At 33.9% G+C, this 16,197-nt stretch overlaps 1 protein-coding gene across 1 annotated transcript in view; it reads right to left on the bottom strand.

Annotated features, from left to right (window-relative positions):
• Nucleotides 1–7,335: 7,335 nt before the first annotated feature.
• AHRR (aryl-hydrocarbon receptor repressor) overlaps nucleotides 7,336–16,197 on the bottom strand; it is a 68,603-nt gene continuing 59,741 nt past the window's right edge. The window contains exons 6-10 of the mRNA XM_026038370.1: nucleotides 14,791–14,924; nucleotides 13,200–13,399; nucleotides 11,538–11,656; nucleotides 10,501–10,642; nucleotides 7,336–8,713 (exon numbers count right to left, since the gene is read on the bottom strand). Coding sequence (XP_025894155.1) covers nucleotides 7,600–8,713; nucleotides 10,501–10,642; nucleotides 11,538–11,656; nucleotides 13,200–13,399; nucleotides 14,791–14,924 — 1,709 coding nt within the window. The 3' untranslated portion in view covers nucleotides 7,336–7,599. The remainder of the gene's footprint in view (nucleotides 8,714–10,500; nucleotides 10,643–11,537; nucleotides 11,657–13,199; nucleotides 13,400–14,790; nucleotides 14,925–16,197) is intronic.

Here is a 16,197-nt window from a genome sequence, read left to right as displayed (position 1 = left end):
CACAAATTTTTGCATTTTCAGATCATATGGATGATTTTATGTTGTCGTCTTCAGAAATGCAACCTTAAAAGCAATTACATCAATAATGTTGGTAGATGGCCATGCACTGCTACCAGCTTATTTTCAATTTTCTTGCTTTAGGAGGGAGCAGGTCTGGCACTTCCAAAGGATGGATTAAAAACAGTTTTTTAAAGTAGATTATGCTCATTTTCAAGGTATTTACTGATATTTTAAATGTCCATTTCTGTAACAGTCAGAGGTCTTCCCATGAAGCCAGACTGAAACTTTATAGTTGTTCTAATTTCAAATCCTAAAATGGAATCATTAAAACACTGCACTGTATAGCTTTCATGTAATGCTTTCATACCCTTCTTTAAAAAATACATATATTGAAAGTGCACTTGCACAGCAAAAGATTAGGCAAATGTAGAAAAAAAAAACATAAGCAAAAGAGAAAAAGATTTGGGGGATTTTTGACACCAGGTCTAAACACAAAACAATTTGTCAGTACATACTTGCAGAACTAAACTGCTGGTCATAACTCATTTTCTCGGCAGCACAGCTTACTTAACAGCATATGTTCCACTAGCAAAGTTACTTTTTTTTTTAAAAAAAAGTCTAGTTGTAGTTATTCTAAGACATTTTCAGTACCTCTGTCTTCTAAGAGGGGTGGAGGAAGTGAGGGATTGCACTTTTGTATAACATTACTCTTTTGACAAAACTTTAAAGCAGAAATAAAGTAGAAAAGAAGGAGTGCGGATAGTACCATCCTATAAAATTACAGACATAGAAAAGATGGAGCTAAGAAAAAGACGAACTCTTAGATAGATGCAACCAACTTCAGGGAAGAAAATGTTTTTTCATTCTGTTAAGAGGCTGCTGAGATGTGTTGAAAAACCCTTTCAGAAAAGAGAAGGTTGTTGACAGTATAGAGGGAGAATCTTTTTATTGGTGATGACAGTAGAAAGGAGACTGAATACTCTTACTGAGAACTGAGATAAGTTTTATCATTTTCAAGTATATTTATAAAAAGGTTTTTTAAAAAATTGTCACTGATTGCCTCTTGAAAATACCCTTATCTCAGATTTTAAGTTAATGATGGGAATCCATGGATGATGACGAAGAAGGAAAATGAAGTGCAGAAGACAGAACAGTAAGATAAAGAAGGGCAAAACCAATATGTAACTTAAAAAGTGAGGAGGAAAATGGATTAATTAATATTCTGTGAAATTAATATTTCTCTTCTGTGTGAGATGGGAAACTCAAGGAGAACTTTGCCATAATCGAATAACTAATTAAATACAAATTTGATGGGACTAGCTAAGTAGCTGATGCTGTTTAGGTCACATTACTTTCTGTCAGGTTTTTATATATTCCTCACGATAAGACTTTAGAATAGCATAATTCCGTCAATATAAATATGAAACAGCACGTTTTTGTTGTTACACAGCTGTTGGTGGAGCCCTGTAGGACCAGTTCGGCATGTTCAAGCTGCAGAGTTAGAACGAACATAAGATCCACTTTATGGATGATTCGGAAAAAATGACTAGAAGCAGAAAGTTAATGGAGAAGCTGTTTTTATGTTTTTGCTTTCTTTTATTTTCCCAGCATTTCCAAGACTAACCCTAAGAATAGAATAGGAGCACTTCATGCATCCTAGAATGATATAATCTGTCTAAGTGAGAAATACAGTTTAGTGTGGAATAACCTCAAAAACTGTTTTCAAGAAATTCTTTTCAGCCTGAAGAACTATACAAATTTATGGGGAAAAAAAAATAGGTTACAGAGTTACTAATAATGGATGTCGAAAAAATGTCATAGAAAACATACACCTTGACAATAGTACATCTCTCAGAGTGATTCTCCCCATACCACCTGCAAAAAAAATTCTCCACAATCTTCTTTTATTTCTCACCAAACCCTCTATGACAAAAAAGCCAAACACAGAAAAGTACACCCATCTCTATATGGCTTTTTTTTTTTAAAAAAAGGAGTAGTTTGTGTTTTTAATAGTTTACAGCAGATCACCAATGATTCGTCCAGTACTATTAACTTAAGTATATATTTCAAACAAAATTTAAATTTATAGCTAAATTAAAACTATGTTTAAAGAAATTTGAATTGATCTCTGTTTATCTCTTAATGCAATTTGCATTTGCATAACACTAACAATGTTGTTACATTTTATTTTATCAATGTGTATTCTATATAAGCAGACAAGTTGTTGATCATATTTACTTCAAATATTAAAGTATTAAAGTACTGAGAAAAATTTTATGGAAGGGAAGCCAATAAAAATCTAAAAATAAATACAATATTAAACTTGAGAAAACATGGTTACTGAAATCAATGTAGAGTACTTAGTTCTTGGGAAAAAAGTGACAAGATTGTGAACGGAAACAGAAACAGAATGAAAAGACATAGTACCTTGTTTTTGATGGGGAGAGAGCATTGCAGGGAAATGTATTTATAAGGACAAGAACATATTGCTGCATATATTTAAAGTGTAAGGACATATTTATCATTATGGTAGGGACCATGAACATAAGCCAGTTATAGCCCTCTTGCAATCACAGAATCACAGAATATTCAAGGTTGGAAGGGACCTCCAGAGATCCTCTAGTCCAACCTTCCTGCAATGAAGCTGAAAATCTTGCAATTGCAATCTGAGCTTGGCCACCTGTTACAGAAGTCTCAGCTGTGCTGTGATTTCACATATCACTTTGCAAGGATTAAAAGGGAGGAAAAGTCTCCAGGCCTCTTAGTGAGAAGTTTTCTACAATCTGGTTTAGCTGTTTTTAATTACTTATCTAGCTTTTTATTTATTTATTTATTCCTTAATGTAATCAGACAGCCTTTTCTTTCCATTTTGAATGCTGAAGACATTCAAAAGAATTTCAACATTTCAACAGAAACAAAGGAGGAGTAAAGAACTAGAAAAAATACTACCAAATTCTATTCTTCCATCATTCTGGGTTAGAGTTTTTTAGTTACGTGACGTCCTCATGAAGGAAAATGAGTAAGTTACACTTTTCTCCTCCTAAGGCAATGTATGTATTCGTAGAGGAAAACTAGTTTTTTTACTATTTCATTTGAAACATCATATGTTGTTAAGGCAAATTAATGGCTTTTGTGAAATAAATGAGTGATTTTTGTCTTGCTCAAATTTGTCTTGCTCCAGTATGGCTTCAGCACAAAGGAGTTAAGGAAGGCTTGTAGACAACAGAAGCAGATTTTATCCCACAGAATAGTCTTTGCCTCAGATGTGGTGCCCTCAACCTAAATATTTTAAGCACTAGGAGTATCAATTGCACATGCCCTGTCAATCTCAATACCACATCAAAGCTCAGCACTAGAAGTTTTATTATATTTACTGATTCATTCATGTCACGCCTCCAAACAGAGAAGGCCTGCGTTCTAAGGATTTTAAGAATGCATAATGTATTCTAATGAAGAGTAAATAAAATACATACTTTACATTATCATATTACAATTGGGTAGTGCGAAGTAAGTCTTTCCTGCAGAGAATTTAGGGACAGTCCTTAGATCTCCCATTTCATTTCTTAAATCTGCAAACTGAGGAACAACCCAAACCAACTCATCCCTTCCATGCTCCAGAGTTTAAAGGAGTTGAATTTAGACTCTAGAATTTCAAAACAATGCTGTATTTTGTTTTCCAAAAATTCTAAAGTACACTTTTGATAGTGTTATGTACACTGGAGAGGTGCCCCAGTTGTAGCCACACGTTTAACTGCATCCCAGCAAATTTAGAGGAGGCAACAAAATCCTTTCCTTGTACTGCATAAGTTTACCTCTCAGATTAGGGCAGGTTCCCAGGTAAAAGCAATGACTTGCAATGGTGTACTTTGTTTGGGGTAATACTCTCATAGTGCTCAGCAGCTGTCCAATTACAGGTAAAATTAGGCTTCAGCACTGATAATAGCCTCTCTTCTCTGTGGTTAAGCAACTCTTACAGGGAGACACTTTTTCAGGAATTTTAGAGCCCTTCACCATCCATACTGAAAAACAACAACAACAACAAAATCTCTAAAAGCCCAAACTAAGGAGTTAATGCTATTTCAATTTCTGGAGAGTTCACAGCTTAAGAAGTCTGAAAGCTTATACATGAGTCAAGTATTACAATGTAGCAGGTACACACAGGGGGAGGAAAAAAAAAAGGCATTTCCTTTAACCTGAGTACTTCTAGTTTGAATCAGGTAGCATATGACTAGGTTTTGCATCTGAAAAAAAAGATTTTTTTTTCACTGTTGTTAAAATAAATACATTGGGATGCTCCTAAAACAGATTTTTCAGCAGTGCTTGGGGGATGCAAATACCAGCTCACTAAGCATAAAAGCTAAACACCACTGATTGAAAACATCTTAAATCCTCCTTCTCAATGTTTTTAACTTTTTTTTTTTTTTTTTTAACAATGCCAAAACAACAACCGTTAGGAAAAAGTAGCAATTTAAAACAACTGCTCTGCCTTTGATGTTGTTTACTGATCAGTTTTCATAGGTTCATTAATGTCTGCAAATATTTTAAAAAGATAAAATCAGTGATAATTTAACAAAGTACAATATAATATCAGAGATCAGTCCAGACTCAATCCAGAATACCCTTTGTGAATAGAAAAAGATGATAATGAAGGAATTATATCTGTATATTAAAAGCAGATAATAAGATATATTTTTTTTGTTTTGATTTTCTGTTTTTCTGTGTTCTTTCCAAGGGGTACAATATGCAAGTGCTTAAAAGAAATGGATTCTTGTTTATTTGCAGCAGCAGTTAGTGAATGTCCAAAAAGGGTAAAAGGTGCCAATCTTTTAATAAACTTAGCTCTTAGACAACTGCATGAATGTGTGTGTGATAAGATTAGAAGGAATTCCTTTTTTTTTTTTTTTTTTTTTTTTTTAAATATGAGACCTGAGGTTAAAAACTTGACAGAAAAATAAATGTACTATATTCAAATGTATAAGTTAGCTTGCATTTGAATTCAGACTTTATGGAAACATAAGGAAGCTACCTTGAGTACATTTACACAGGCAGTAGCCAACAGATGACATCTTTAAGTAAAAGATTCATTCATCCCCCTAGAAGGATGTTACATCTCACATAGCTGATCAGATTCCCTTCTATGCGTAAGATTCAACTGCCTTTATAGAAGTGCATGGTAGTGCTAGACCAGGCCCAGAAACTCTAATTCAGTGGGGTGTCCCAGTGAGTCAAAGAAGAATTAAATGAACAACTTCTTAGCAGTCATGTTGGCATGCCTTCCAGTTGGCTCGAGCTACCTATCCCCATGCTACACTGACTCCATACTATCCACTTCTGCTGGGCTAGCACACGTGTGGATCCAATTGCTAGCACAGCAACTGGATTGGAGAATGTAAAGGGATTCATGACACAGCTCTATGAGCTCCTACGCTATCACAGAAGCAGTTACGACACCAAGAAATAAGCACTGCTGTTGCAAATTATGGCCTAAAAGATGTCTACATAACAAGTTGGCCTAAATGTCTTCAAGAGTCTGGAAAGAAACACTATTATTTTTGCAAATAATGCAGTAGCAACAGGGAGATTTTGCAGCCACACTGAGTTATGTGGGGCTATATACTATACACTAAACAGTAGTACCTGATTTGCTTGCACGGAACTGTTTGTGTAATCGATCTTAAATTTATGCAACATGAACACTAACAGACCAACTTGCAGTGTAAGTTTCCGTCTAGTAGTCTCATCTCTGAAAGGTGTCTGATGTTACATTATAGTCACTAGTAGGAGGATTAAGAATATGAGGGTTGTCAAAGAAAAGGCAGCATGTAGCCAACAAGGAGAAGGTTCACCTGAGACAGAAACAAGGCCTTCTCTTGAGTTAGGTACAATCAGATTAATTAGGGCAGATCTGAGCTACTGCCTTTGCTGTCCTCTCTGGCCTTTTTGCAGGGAATTTTTGCAGGACAGTCATCAAAAGGTGCAGGTGTAAGTTATCATCCCAAGCATTTCAGTGCAGAGTGCGGTATTTGAGATTAAACTGTTGGTCATATGCACTCAACTGACCTGCAAGAGAAGTATGTATTTCTGCCAACTCTAATATACAGGCAGTAACCTCTGTCAAAGTGAGACAGTCACGGAGAATAGCAGCCTCCTGGATACTATTCCCTCTGCTACCACATAACTACTCCGCTGCTTGAAAACTATGCTTATCCCATATTTTTACAGCATTAAGGAGAAGTTTATGCCACTCTGCTGGTATATAAAGTCATGCTCTCACTGGTTAGTAGATATAAAAATTAATATATTATGATTATTTATAAGATTTTGAAAATGAAAACATTTACCAAACACATTTTTTTTAAAAAAAGCTCATATACATCTAAGCTTTAAAAAAGAGTTTTTTATGTATGTGAAGATGATGTGAAATTGAAATAGTGCAATTTTAAAACAAAAGTTAGTGCAGGAGATAAACAGCGAAAACAGAAGCCTTGGGGAGAGTGAGTTCTTAGCAGAAATATATTGCTATCTAGGTACAAATGAAAACATGGATATGCTTTCAAAAGAACCAACATGGCTATATCCAGTTGGCTTCCAGTGAAATTAAAATTTTCATAGGGGACTGAAATTATGAAGCTTTTAAAAATACCTAATTTTGACATGGCACTTTTGATGTCAGGTGACAGTGATTAACCAAGTGGCTGCTATCACTCAAAGAAATACCATCAAATTAAAAAGTGCATTTCCTTTATAACTATTACAAGTAATATTTCACCAATTATTTTTCTCATTCTTTTTTTCTTCTCATGTATGTTTAACAGTATTTTGTAAATCATTTATTTATAAGAGTGGACAACACCCCATTATCCATTTTTTCAAACACCAATATGAAAGACTTTAAAAAGGAAAAGCTTTAAAATGGAAAAATATGTGTACTAAAACTAAAAAAAACATTGTCAGGGAAAATAGAGAAAGACTTCAGTACCTTAAATAACTTTCTATTAATTTTATTAAAATTATTTGATTTTAAATTAATGCTAACCTTTCAAAATAAGAAATTGTATGTGTAAAATGTTTGCCTATTATGACTAATGATGAAATAAAGGAATAGCTGATGCTTCTTACTGGAGTAGTTAAAAGTAATGCAAAGACATCAAATGAAAATTCTGACTATATAAAAGACTGTAAGAATTTGTCTTTGCCCAGAGGCATTACATCAGCTTGTGGAGGTAATGGACAGAATATAGGCAAGAAATGGAAATAGCCAGACCTTGTAAAGAAATTTAGATTTATGTAGACAAGGAAGATGATATAGGCAAATCAGCAAGTACACCTGTGCAATGACTAATGATTTTTCTGTATTAATTATTGATTATTTTTCTATAGTTGAGGTTTTATCTCTCAGTCTTTCCAAAGAATGTGAAAAGAATGGCAATACATAAGGGTGAGTAGAGTTGTGTGTATATGCATTTTTACAAACACACACATGCACATACTTAAGTAAAACTTTTCCACTTTTAACTTTTAGTAACTCACTTAACTCAACTAGGAGAGAATCCAGAACTTCTTGTTTTAACATTATAAATATTTCAAATGTAATAAAATCTATTGTAAAAATGTACATTCGGTTGCTTTATGAGGCACAGAACCTGCTAATGTATTTTCAGAGAAGGTCATATGTACTCCATTCCGTCCACTATCAGGCAATGGTGGAGAATCCAGGGGCTCACGCTTGATTGCTTGAACCAAGCAGGGACTTTTGAATTCACATTGCATTTTTAAAATCTCGTTATTTTGCTCTTTCTCTTCCACTGAATTTGTGTTATAGAATTGATTGTAGCATTCTATAAGTGGTTGGTCCGTCAAGCTTTCCAAACATGCAGAGTTTGGAGGGCAAAATGGAGCCATCTCCCTACTCCATCGTCCCTTACAAGATCTGTTCAAATTTAGGTTGGGATGATTTGTTACAATGCATTGCCAATTACGTTGTGTATGAACACAGTGCCTTGGTTTCTGACACGGTGAAACTTGCTCACAGAGGTCTGGTTCTGTTTTAAGGTGCACTATATTGGAATAACTAAACAGCTGCTTTCTCGCTGCACCACTCTCATCCAACCAAGCTCGATTTTGTGATGTCAAGAAGTTATCAGCAATGTTTTCAGCATCAGAATCGTACTCTGTTTTGATAGGCATATCAAATGGAAACACTGCATCACAAGGAGACCCTGAGGACATTAATGGTCTCTGTAATTTCATATGATCTGCAGGACAGCTCTCCATATATCGCTGTTGTAAGCCTGAGTGAGATTGGCAGCTTTCTGCATTTCCCCAGTAGGAAGGGCGGGTGGATGCGAAATTTAAGAAACTTGGGTCTCTGTTATATAATGATCCAGCTCTTCTGCTTGAACCTGTATTCATTCGTTGATTTATAAAACAAGAGTTTGAGTTCCTTGGAGTCCAACTGCTGTTTGTGGTGCAGTTGTTTTGAACGCCCAAAACTGATGTATTAGAACTCAGAGGTTCCTCTAACAAAAAACACTCATCATTATTATTAGGTTCAAACTTCACTTTTACATTATCTTCTTCATTTTTCACTGCAGTCCAGTTAAGATGCTTCAGTTGGCCCAGGGTTTCAATGGCACTGTTATAAGAAAGTCCTTCCAGGTTTCCTTTCAAACTGGCAAAAGTGCTTGGTATCTTCCGTTGCTTATCTTCTTCCCTTTCAACAGCAACAGAGAAAAGCAATCAATCAGAGATTTTCTGTAATATGAATGAAGTGGTGCATTATACATTACAAGCAACTTTGTAATTAACTTAATATGAGACTTTCACACCATGGTCCATATCACCTACATATTTAATCGAGAGATAAAAAGTAGTGGGCATACATCTGGACATGAATCTACATGGGCATGTCTACATGACACAACTATCCTTTTTTTTCTGGCACTATTTCATTTAAATTATAACATGTATCTTTTTCATTTTGGGTAAATATTTCACTCTTATACTGCACACAGAACACTAAGATATGGTACTGACACTCATTCTTTTGTTAAAAAATATATCTAACAAGGAATCATTAGGAAACATAAGGACATTCTGATTAAAGTGATTTGAGTAAGAGCTATGGTGGTCCCCCATTTTGAAAGCATAGTTAATTGAGAGGGAAGAAAATGTCTAATTAAGTGTCTAGAATAGACACAGATGCTCATATTTGGAGTGGGTTAGTTTTAGTCTAAATTAATTCATATCATCTTTTATTTCTAAGGTGGTCAGCAAATTTCCATTATCTATAGTTAAAAAGAATTCAAAATTAATTAAAAGTTTTGACAAAAAGAACTGTTTCAATATCTATGCTACCCACAGTATTCCTGGAACTTCAATTAATCAGGCAGGATCAATTTTAAGAAACCATATGCACCATGAGAGCAACAAGTGGTATCAGAATTCCTTGGGTATGGATTCAATGTGCAAGAACTTCCAGTAGAGGGAGTCCTTTCTCTCCACAAAGAGAGACTATCCCATTTTAACAGATGTACACCAAGCAAGGACAATATTTGATTTCTTCTTCTGCATGAGATATCAAATATTTTCAATCCTCTGCTAAATATTACTGAAGTGTGATAATCTAGAATCTATCAAATAATACACGTTCACTGCAGAATGAGCTTCTCAGGAAACGGTATAACTGTAAAACAATGGATTGGATAAAATGAAAAAGCTACAAAAGTTTACATCCCAAACAAAGAATTTTGCAGCAAAATAGTATATAGTGAAAAATCTCAAAAGAACGTATGTTTCCAGGAAGACATTTTAACAAAGAAGTACTATTGTGGATAAAAATAACAGGAGAAAGATAATGTTTCTATCATGACAATAAAGATAAATGGTTCCACCAGCTTCAGGAAGGAGGTCCTCTGCTATTCACATGAATCGTAGGAGATACGCTGTCTGCAAAAGATATCTAGTTAGAAGTTCAAAGAAATGGAAGAGTGGGGACGAAGAAGAACCTATTTGGGAGGAAAGGAAAAAACAGATGGAGAGGTCCTCTTTAAATACAAATCTGTGGACTTGTCATCCAGAACTGTCATCCAGAAAAATAAAAAGAACATTATACAATGTTAAAACAAATAGATTTATCTGTGAGGTAAAAAATACTCCAAAAGAAGTCATTCTGCAAAAAAACCAAAATAGTCTGGTAAACAAGCATTTTGTTTTTGTAATACTCTATTTTAAAATATATGTGTTTAGGGAAAAAAAAGAAAGTAGACAGAGAACATTATTCAGACTTTTAATAGCCATTTTATATGATCCAAGACAAAAATGTATGCAGGAGATGTGGATTTTTTTCTACTATTTTTTCCATTTATAAAGTACACCAAGTTCTTCTCACACAGCTCTTGTCTTAGGCTTATCCTTTTAAAGATCCTAAACAAAAAAAATCAAATACATTCAATTTTTCATGAAATATGGAATTGTTTCAGTATGGGAAAACATACTTACTTCAATATTTGCTGTTGTGCAAGGACATACTCTGAACAACCACTTCGGTACAGAAGCTGAGTGTTAGCTTGAACCCAGAACCAGTGATCTTCATTCGTTTGTATTTTGACTAGAGAAATGCCATTTTCTCCATTATTCCTTGCTATACAATTTGAAAGAAAATATATTTTAATACAAGCAATATTTAACAACTTTGGTGAATGCTCACTAGTTTGTTTTTCTGCCTTGGAATAATGACTACAATAAAAGACAAACCCAAATATGTCACAGAACTAGGCAAACTATACACACACACAAAAAACAAAACAAATAAACCAAAAAGAAAAATCTAACAGGGCAGTTAGGAACCCTCAAAAAGTAACCAGAGCTTTTTGTTATTACAAGTTCATTATAATTTTCCTCTCTTAGTAACAGACTCGCGAGAAAGTATTAATAAAAAATGGCGCTCTAAGAGGAATGGTTTTAAAGAAATAAAACATTTCAAGCTGGTGCAACTAAAACCTCTAAGGGAGAATGATTTGCTCACTGGAGAAGACTTACCATCAAAGTTACCTCTAGAAAAATCTGAATTACAGTATAGGCTCTTACCAGGCCCAAAAACTGGAAAAACATGAGTCAAAAGCAAATCAAGAGTTTTAAATACAATAAATAGTAATCTTGCTCTGGTTTCCTGATCTTTGAGGGAAAGTAACATTTGTGTTACATTTTCATCAGAGGTGTAGATATTATCTTTTATCATGTGAAATGCAATGTTATAATTTTAATAAAGCATATTTTGTGTATTTTTATTATGATTTTTAATATAACTGTAACAATGGCATTTCTGAATTAGGCCAATTAATACTACTGTCTTTTGAAGTAGATAGGTTTTTATAGAGACGGGAAGTTAGAGATTAAATAACAAAAACAAACAAACAAACACAAACTCCAAAGATATAAAGCATTTGCACCAATAGATCAAAAGCTTAACAAGTGAAAAGAAAAGCAAAGTTCTGTCTCCATAATATATATAAGCCAGAAGAACTTAGAAAACACACCTTTGACTTGGTTTTCAGCACTCTGTAACACATTAGGGAAATCTGCACCTTCATGATGACTATTTCTTCCATATATTTCTGCTGCTTCATACAGACCTAAATTAGCTTTTGAATTGCAGCTATAGAAGACAAATTATGAAAAAATCTGTATCAGTGAATGACGAAGTAAATTCACAAACTGTGAAAGATGTGATAGTCAAGCTGTCAACTACGAACAAAGATTAATGTTTGTATATGTTTCCTGCATCATATGGATGCTCAAACTGGTGTATGATTGGAATTCTGCATTTAATTATGAGGAATAGATATGTTTAGGAACATTTTGCTCACCTATTTCTAGAATAATTTCTTTCAGCTTGAATTGAGACAAACATGCATATTTGGCTTTGCCTATCTTAGGCAGAACTACCTTAGCTCACTCACCAGCAAAGCATTCAGGAGTTAGGACTTCAAATTGCAACAATCACAATGTGATTTTAATGGATCTCTTCCAATCTTTAATTAAAAATGCATAGGAGGGCTGGTAAAATGTGTAAAGCCTATGAAACTGTTTTCCAACTGTTTATAAAGACCAACAGAAAATAAATGTCTATGACTTTCCTCACCATTCCTGGCTAGCACACCTTAGGCCTGAACTAAATGAGACACCAAAATTAAATGCATACCTCATTCTTCTCAGCTATTATATTCTAAGCCACAGTTCAGTCAGTTAACAAATCTTACAGTAAAGCACCTCTCTTCTAGAAGCTGAATTTTGATCATTAGCTAATTTCATCCAGGCTACTGTAAAGCTAGCAGGTAGAAATGACTTTTGATCATCTCTACTCAAACTCTGATACAAAAATCTGCATATTCTTTTATATCAGACTTCTAACAATTTAGTTCTTGACGATGTATGTATTAAAACCATATTAGATGTGTGGGTAGTAACTCCACACATAAACAAGCATATCTTGGTTAAAAGTCACTGTGAAGCTGTCAGTCACACTGATAAACATTTTACTTCACAACAACAGACTTTGTGGCTGTAAGCTTATATTTAATCTTTAACCAACAGTGGAAAGCATAATCTTACTCCCAAAAAAGAACTCTGAAATTCAATCAGAAAAGGGTAACAAAAATAAGTATTAGGAAGGAAATATACAATCGGTCCTAATCTTCTTGGATTGATACTCTCTGATCATTTACTGAGATAGCAGACTTACATGTTCATAAGTTCTCTAAATCTCTTGTAGTAATTCAATTAAATATATATATATATATACAAACTCTGTATATATATACAGAGGCTGTTTGTGAATACCACCTCTGTACACAGGAGCACACACACAGAAGTGCACACATTCAGTTTTCTAATTTTATTCTTTCTTTTGTTTACTTCCAAAATGCCCAAGTTCTAGTAACTGTGCTATTGGAAGTAACTAAACTTTGAGAAGTCTCAATAAAAATATTTTTAATTTTTCAACTTCTGTAACTAATAGAATAAATTATTGCTTTAATACCTTCTGAGCCCATGGAGAAAAATCTGCATAAGCTATTCACTTTCCCAAGAAAGTGTTTTTAAATAGAGTTTTTTACCATAATCTACACTTTTTACATGTTTAATATGCATAAAGACCGTAGTATAGCTTGCTAAATACTAAAGTATTAATTTAAAAATACTTCATATTCACTCCTGCTGCATCATCAGCTTTGTGTTTTGCTTTCACAAGCAGGCTTTTCATTCTCATCTCTGTCACAGAAGGGAGAAGAAGTGGCACCACTATGCAGAATAAGGACAACTGAGGTGGTAATACTGTTCCTGATGAGGACTTCTTCCTTTGTCCAAAGAGAAACTTTAGTTTGCCTTGAAACTGCATTGTCTGTATATACATATTAAAACAAACAAACAAACAAACAAAAAAGCTATCATAAACATCAATGTATAAAACATTTAATACTGTAATATTTAAAATGCTAAATAAGATATATAGGATATATAGACTCTGATGTTTAAATAAACCCCAAAACTAGTTTTGAAACAGAGAAAAGAAAGCTTAGGATTTCATTATTTTCATACAGTTTCTGAGAGTGAAACTCTCATGGTGGCATTACCAACAGTAAAATGAGAAATTTGAGGGTGCTTTTTTTTCCATCCTATATGTTTAAATAAGAAGTTCTGCATTATTTTCAATTTGCCAAGACTAGAAGCTTATGATGGTGCAGCTATGTCCTGCACACCTGAGTCTGAAACTCTGTTCTCTCCAATAATATGATTTCTTCTTTCTTGCACTTGGTCTGGGAAGTGTAAGGACTGGCACAACCAACCCAAGGGCTGTGCTGCAAGACACCAATGGAAAAGACATATATTGAAATATTCAGATAGGAATCACCTATTTCTGTTTCAAAATATCATATAAGCAAAAAGCAGAGATCCGCACAGCATATCTTGACAGATCAGAGTTCTGTCAGAGATCAGAGGTTCAGAGATCTCTCTGATCGAAGTTCTCCTTCAATGCAAGTTCCCATAGAAAGCTCTGTATTACTGTTGATATTGGAGAAGCTAGCCTATAGGGTAAATGTGACCAATGTCATCATCCTTTCATCAGGATGCTTTATGCAGCAGTGCTGTTTCCTTAGCTTGCCTAGTTAAATATGGTATCTCATTTTGCTTGCACGTGACTTATTTTCCATAAAAAGAAACAAGATTTGACCTTATTACAAGCAAATCAGGAAGTGATTTCTAGAAATAAGCCACTACTCTTCTAGCAAGAATAATTAAGCAGTATATGAGACATATAAGAATATATGAGATCTTGATCTGTTTTTTTATTATAAAACAGTCCTTTATGAAAGTAGAAAAGAAATAATAATAAAAATTCAACATTTAAGCACAAGTGAGGTACTCACTTCTTTAAAGTGAGTACCTCACTTGTGCTTAAATGTTGAAGATGAAAACCAGCTGGCCTCCTATGTTCTAGGCCTAATACAAAAGGAGGACAGGTGCTATCCCAAAGACTTTAATACATAAAAGATTCTTGACACTTTCAATTTTAAACATTACAGCCTTTCTTTTCCTTCTATCATTCCTCTATCAATAAATTCCTTAGTCCTTATCAATAAATATCTTTATGTGTTTCTTGCTATTCAACAAATTAAAATTTTGTCTTCGTGGCTGTCTACAACATATATATTTATGTTCAAATATCTTTCATATGAAATAATTTTCATCTGTACGATATGATAACAGTTCTGCATGTGAAATTATACTTACAAGGAAGCCAGAAGTACTGTCCAACAAGCAACGAACTCGACAGACGAATGAGCGAGTTAAGAAAGAAGAATAATCTGTTGTCATGCTGTCGTTATCTTGTGCTTTAAATAATTTACTTAGAATATATTCTTCTCCTATAAACAACAATGAAGGCAATATATGTCAGATTATACTAAAAAAATAAAATTTATTATACCTTCTTGAAAAGCTGTTATGGAAATTGCTAAAATTATTTTATGAAAGGGTGAATTTAAATTAAATCATGTAAATAAACTTGCATATGCTCTACCAAAAGAGAAAAAAAAAGAAAAAAAAAAAGAGATGCTTTATAATGAGATTCAGGGGAGTTCTTTCAGGAACTTAGAATTTTTTTCAGGAACTTTTGAGTTTTTGTGATTTTCAATATTGCAAAACAAGAAAACAGATGCTTCTGAGATTAGAGATAATACATCAGAAAAAGGAACAAAATAAGGAATAATACTAGTGAATGAAAAGAACAAATTAACAGTGGCTCATTAGTTCAGCTGTTGCCTGTTGCCTTTTTGATGAAGCATTTGCCTGTTTTGGGACTACAGGTGCATAGCTTTTGAAATACTTATTTCCCAAAGGACACACACATGTATTTGTCAGAAGTATGAACACAGAAAATGAAATTTTCTGCTTCACAAAAATTAGGACAAAAATTCCAAATGTTCATAAATTTTTATAATTTTAAAATCTTCATGCACATGGTTTCATTTGTTTTCTCTTCCCTTATTGCAAAATTTTGCAAAGTTCTTCAGGTTTCCATAAGGACTAATGCAAAACACTAAAACTTAAGACATTCATGTGTTCCTGATGAATTCATAAAGGCTATGGAAGGATTTCCTGCTAGCTTTTTTTTTCCCATCCAGAAAATAATTGCTTCCTCATCTTCTACTAAAATGCATACATTTTACTGAAATCAATTGTTCTTTATAAATTTAAAATTTTCAACCCCAAGATACTTTCTGTACTCATGATTCCAGCTTTATTTCTGTTGTACAAAGGAGAAGCTTTCTGCATATATCAATCTACCATCATAGGAAAATGCAGCTTCAGGAGAAAAATACTGCTGAACTTATTCCTGCTTTTGAAGTTTCCTAGCCATAAGACTATGCACAGGAAACCAAATGATAGAAAGTGATATCACCCCTGTTGTATTGTGCAGAAAATCTTAAATGGGGGTTTCTCACAATTAGAAGATACTAATGTCTTGATCAGTGTGAACTAAAGGTTGGTAGGATGAACAATGATGATGTTCATCCTGTGTGATGGTAAAAATATCCATAGGCACATTATAGAAAAATAAAGGAAATATGAACTTGCAAGCATCATGCCACACACTACCTTGTAAAGGTCAAGGATCAGGAAGATACTTAATCTGTG

This window comes from Nothoprocta perdicaria, unplaced genomic scaffold (assembly GCF_003342845.1).
Source record: "Nothoprocta perdicaria isolate Ctin4 unplaced genomic scaffold, notPer1 scaffold_209, whole genome shotgun sequence".
In the NCBI taxonomy this organism is placed as follows: Eukaryota; Metazoa; Chordata; class Aves; order Tinamiformes; family Tinamidae; genus Nothoprocta; species Nothoprocta perdicaria.
The sequence above is the reverse complement of the archived record's forward strand: the minus strand, read 5'-3'. Positions and strand labels throughout refer to the sequence as shown.